This window comes from Lathyrus oleraceus, chromosome 5 (assembly GCF_024323335.1).
Source record: "Lathyrus oleraceus cultivar Zhongwan6 chromosome 5, CAAS_Psat_ZW6_1.0, whole genome shotgun sequence".
Taxonomy (NCBI): Eukaryota; Viridiplantae; Streptophyta; class Magnoliopsida; order Fabales; family Fabaceae; genus Lathyrus; species Lathyrus oleraceus.
This window is the reverse complement of record NC_066583.1, coordinates 455707840-455713008: the sequence shown is the minus strand read 5'-3', so window position 1 is coordinate 455713008 and position 5169 is coordinate 455707840. Positions and strand designations below refer to the sequence as shown.

The 5169-nt window shown below is 33.4% G+C and overlaps 1 protein-coding gene across 1 annotated transcript; it reads left to right on the top strand.

Annotated features, from left to right (window-relative positions):
• Positions 1-2852: 2852 nt before the first annotated feature.
• LOC127085391 (photosynthetic NDH subunit of subcomplex B 4, chloroplastic) lies at positions 2853-4107 on the top strand. Its single transcript, XM_051025907.1, has 6 exons — positions 2853-3075; positions 3176-3220; positions 3329-3488; positions 3587-3642; positions 3720-3791; positions 3884-4107. Exons 1-6 carry the CDS (start codon positions 2977-2979, stop codon positions 4013-4015), a joined length of 564 nt encoding a protein of 187 aa, XP_050881864.1. The 5' UTR covers positions 2853-2976; the 3' UTR covers positions 4016-4107.
• The last annotated feature ends 1062 nt before the right edge of the window (positions 4108-5169 follow it).

Genomic DNA, 5169 nt, shown 5'->3' with positions numbered 1-5169 from the left:
CGGGACCCTTGTTCTCTTTTTATTAGTTTTGTTTTTAAAACTTCTTCGGGTTTTATTCGTACTTTTTCCAATTTCCTTTGGAAACAATAAAAGCGCGTTGGATACTCTTTCTTTGCGTGTTAAGTTTATCGATATCTTAATCTCAATTTTTTTACAACTACACCACCTCATAGACAATCCCTTCTTTATGACATGATATGCCGATGTTTTTCGACACATGTTCTCCACCATCATCAGTCCTCAGAATCTTGAGCTTTCGACCACTTTGTCTTTCGACCATAGTTTTAAACTTGACAAATACCTCGATCATTTCACTTTTCTTTATGATCAGGTAAGTCCATATTTTTCAAATAAAATCATCTATGAATGTAATAAAGTATTTGTTACCTCCAATCGGATCCACCTGGATATGGCCACATACATCAGAGTATATATTTTCAAGAATTGCCTTCGACTTGCTTCCTGCATCCTTGCTGAAATTGTTCTTGTGCTGCTTTGTCTGCACACATTCCTCACACACTTCATTTGGAATGTTGAAATATATTAACCCTGAAACCATATTTCTTCTTTTCAGATCTTTGGTGTCTTTGAAATTACGATGGCTAAGTCTATAATACCATATTCATTCATCATTTTTAGCTACAGTTGCAAGGCATGTATGCTCCATCACATTAAGTTCAATCTTGAAGGTTATATTCTGAGTCATGGGAGCCTTCAAGATTAACCTTCCACCCGAGTCTAGAACTCTCATCATCTTGTCTTTGATCAGCACTTTGTAGTTCTTTTTTACAAACTGCCATCTTTCATGTCTGGTATATACAATACATTAGAAATTACTACCATTTTTTCATTTTTCCTCATAATCAGAACATCACAAGTACTTTCAGCTGCTAGATTATTGTCATTTGCATATTTCACCATGTTCTTCATCGAGAGTTTTATGTTGGCAAACCAATATTTCCTACCAGTCATGTGTGATGATCATCCTGAGTCCAAGTACCATTGGTCCTTGAATCTTTCTTCATTTCTTGTTGTGACAATCAACAACATCTATCTTTCTTCATGCTTTGTAAATCTTACATCATTTTCTTGATTATTTTGTTTTTCAGGACAATCACTAGAGTAGTGATCATACTTCAGACAATTGAAACACTGAATGTGACTTTTATCATGTTTTCGACAACCACATCTTCCTCTACATGCAACACCATCTTTATGGTTGCTATGGTATATGGGCCTTATGTGATTTGACAGATTTCCTTCTTGATGGTTTCCTCTACCAGTCAAACTGTTGTAGCCTCCTCTACCTTTGTTGTCGAACCATTTTCCTTTACCTTTCTTTTCTCTTTTTGATTGTGCCTACAGAGACTTGTCAGTTTTCGACTTGCTTACAGCTCTTTTAACCATCCTTTGTTCATGAGATTCATGTTTCCCTTAAAGCTATTCCTTTATCAATGTTGACTAGTCTTTCGATTCTTCTATGGCTACTACCATGTGATCAAATTTTCGGGGCAATGACCTCAAGTTCTTTGCGACAACTGATCTTGATGTCAACACTTCTCCACATACCTTGATTTGATTCACCAGTTTCATAACCCTAGTGAAAAAATCAGTTATGCTTTCACTTTCTCCCATCTTAAACAATTCATACGTTCTTTTGTGAGTTTGTAACCTCGCCTATTTCACCATCTCAGTGCCTCCAAATGATTTCTATAGAATATCCCTTGCTTCTTTCGCTGATTCAACATCACTGACCTTTTCGAAATTATCTGAATCAACATATTAATGAATCATAAAGAGAGCTTTATAATCTTTCTTCTTTAATTCTTTGTGTGCAACCTTTTCTTCATCTGTCATGTTTCCTACAAGTGGTGTCCCTACCTTCTTCACAAGATCCTAATGATCTTGATAGCAGAGAATAATATTTATATGCTTACATTAATTCTCGTAATTATGATTCTTCAGAATTGGCAGACTCGCCGGAAAAAGGCCATTCAAATGATTCATTGCATTATGTGTTCTAAGAATCACAAAGCTAGTGCTCTAGATACCAGATGTTGGAATTTCGTCAAATTCTCAATGTGGAATTTCACCAAATCTTGGAGAATTCTGAATCAATCTTGATGAACAAAAACCAAACTTTCTGATTGATTACTCCTCTTGTTCTTCATTTTTCACTCGAGTGAATCAACCAACTTTGGTTGCAAGACGATTCTGTTGCATGATGATTATCGAAGAAGAATAAAAAAGATGAATTGGGGAAGAAAAATAATTAGGATTTCAACGAGTGAAGGAAGAAGAATAATTATGCAGAGAAATTTCTCTACTTTCAAACTGAAATCTTATTCAACTTTTCTATACAATTGCATTACAAATAATGATAGGGTACCTTTCTATTTGTAGGCTGAGATTGCTTACACATCAAACAATCTCCAACTAACCTAACTAACTCAGCTAAAACAAACAAATAAAGCTAAGTCTTAATTTTTCGTTGAAGACACATTTCGTCTATCTTTCGACAGCTTTACAATTCGACACACTATGCATTTCGCCAACATGATTCGACATAAGGAATTACATTCTCAACATAAATCATTTTTATCCTAATATATTTTCATTAAAGTTTTCAAATAAACTTAAAATCAACATTCTAGTAATAAAAAAACATCGAGAGAAATTACTAAAAAATTGATATGATGAAACCAAGTATAACATACCCTTTAAATTAATGAAAAGTGAATTGTTAAACCTTAAATATTGAACAAAATGTTGAAGGAGTATATTTGTAAATGAGGACACATGGGTCATTTTGATGAATCACTTTATAGAATACCGCACGACCCAATTTATTGGAAACAAGCAGATATACTTGAAGGGTTGTTCTTCATTCTACTCTTATCCACTCTATCCCATATATGTAAGGACCAACATATAACACCCTTTTCATTTAACCATTTTTTTTTCTGGTTCAAAACCATGGCTGAAGCTATCATTGCTTTCAATGTTTTCAACTCACATATTCATAGCTCATGTCTTCAGACAAAAAGATTTGTAGTCAACTCATCTTCAAGATTGGTAAAATAGTCCTTATAATTCTCATCTCTTGAATGAATTCACTTGCTAGTTTAAATTTTCAAAGATGAAAATTAAAGGTGTGTGTATGTTATTTTTTCAGCCTAAGCTTCCTTCAAATTCTACACCTTTTCACAAGTCATGTCAGGTAAATATTTAACCTCCATTATTCTTACACGTGTCAGTATTGATATCGTGTCCGTTAAATATGTCTGTGTTTCATATATTTTAATGACTCTTTGTTTGTGTAAATAAGGTGTTAGATGGCAAGAGAAAAAGAGGATCTTTGTGTAAAGTAAATGGATTACCAGATATTCCATTGATGGCAATTCTAGTAGAACATATGGAAGGACAGAGAGATCTTATAACTGAGAAAACAATTTGGCATCTTAGTGATCGACAAATAAAAAATGTTTGTAAGTGTCACATTATATATTATATTAATGTTTTGTTGTTTATGTTAACTTAGGAGTTTACATTTTATTTATCATCGGTAACTATTAATTCTTTGCAGACGCTTGGTACACATTGTTCACTGTTTGGGGAGTCTTGTTTTTTGGTTCTATGAAGGTAAATCACTTTTCATTTGTTTGATATGATTTTATTTTTGCGAAAAACGAAGTTTGAACATGTTTTGTGTGATTCAGGACCCCTATTATGATTCAGAAACATATAGAGGAGATGGTGGAGATGGCACTGGAAACTGGACCTATGAGAAGGTATTTATTTTTCTTTTGACTTTGTTATTGCTACAAGAAAAGCATCGAGTAAGTTATAACAGAAAATCAACACTTGATGTTGAATTATGCAGCAAGAGGTAATGGAAGCAGAGGCAAGAGAAGCTCTATGGCGAGAGGAGTTGATTGAGGAAATTGAACAAAAAGTTGGAGGGTTGAAAGAAATTGAAGAAGCAGCAAAGAAAGAGGAAGAACTTGTTAAATGATTTATCAGTAAAAATGCATGTCTTTGATTCCATCCATTAAGTCATTATTATGTATATAACTAGATCACAGGAGTAAATTTTTATGCTTCAAATCTACGGTTTATTTCTTTCGATATAAATATCATAAGAATCACTAATAATATCAATTTTATATAGTAATAAAGAATTGTTAGCATCACTGTTATTGATAATGATTTTTTTTTTAAATTAAAAGTAATAGTAAATTATTAAATTGGTCATCATTGATGACACATCAAAAATAAATATATCGGATATTTTAGTGTCTACATTTTACAAGACTAACAAATTTTTAATATCCCTCATTTTACCTTAAGTGTGGTTAGTAGAATTAATAGTGATTAGTGAGATGTGTAACTAAGTTAGTAGAACTATGATGCTAATGAGTGATAAGGATTAGAAATTTAACTTAAATAGAAAGGGCAACTAGTGACGATATATGTTAAAATTGAAGGAGAAAATATCATTTGTTCCATTCTTCTTCTCCTTGTGCCAATATGAATTTTGAGAGGGAAAGAGAGCATAGAGAGGGGCGAAAATAGGGTGAAAGGAAGAAGAAAAATCAATCATCGAAGAAACAATGCTTGCATGAGTGAAGTTCTTGAATCTTTAAAGAAAAATCAAGGTTGAATTGAGAGAATCATCAGTGATCATCATTATGCTCATCTCATCAACTTCCATTTTAGGTTTCAATCAGAGGTCTGGTTCTTAGGATTTTAAATCGGGGATAGCCATTTAGGATTCTTGCATGTTAGGGTTTAGGTTAAAACTCATGTTGAAAATGATTGCCTTGTCTGATTTCATGACATGTTAACTTGTTTGATCATGAAGGTATGAGTAGTTGGTTGCTTGCTATGTTCACCCTCTGGCCTTTTCTAGTGAAAGAATGTGATTACATTGAGCTGTAGCTGAAGACTTCAGCTCATTTTCTACCCATCAAGACTAGTTATAAGGTTATTCACCTGACAAGACTTTTCATTGCAGAGATAGTTTGGTTGCCTCGTGTACCGAATATATCGTATTTGTCCATGACCCGAAGTTTACTTCTAGGATTTGGAAGGCTTTCCACCATGCAATAAGGGCTAAATTAAATCTTAGAACTTCTAATCATCCTCAATCTGATGGGCAGATGGAAA

What these genes read in the sequence shown, in the direction of transcription:
- LOC127085391 (XM_051025907.1), top strand. Translation starts at nt 2,977, where the DNA reads ATGGCTGAAGCTATCATTGCTTTCAATGTTTTCAACTCACATATTCAT. An exon ending in TCAACTCATCTTCAAGATTG is followed by an intron (nt 3,076 to 3,175) that starts GTAAAATAGTCC and finishes TTATTTTTTCAG; the next exon opens with CCTAAGCTTCCTTCAAATTC. An exon ending in GAAACTGGACCTATGAGAAG is followed by an intron (nt 3,792 to 3,883) that starts GTATTTATTTTT and finishes TGAATTATGCAG; the next exon opens with CAAGAGGTAATGGAAGCAGA.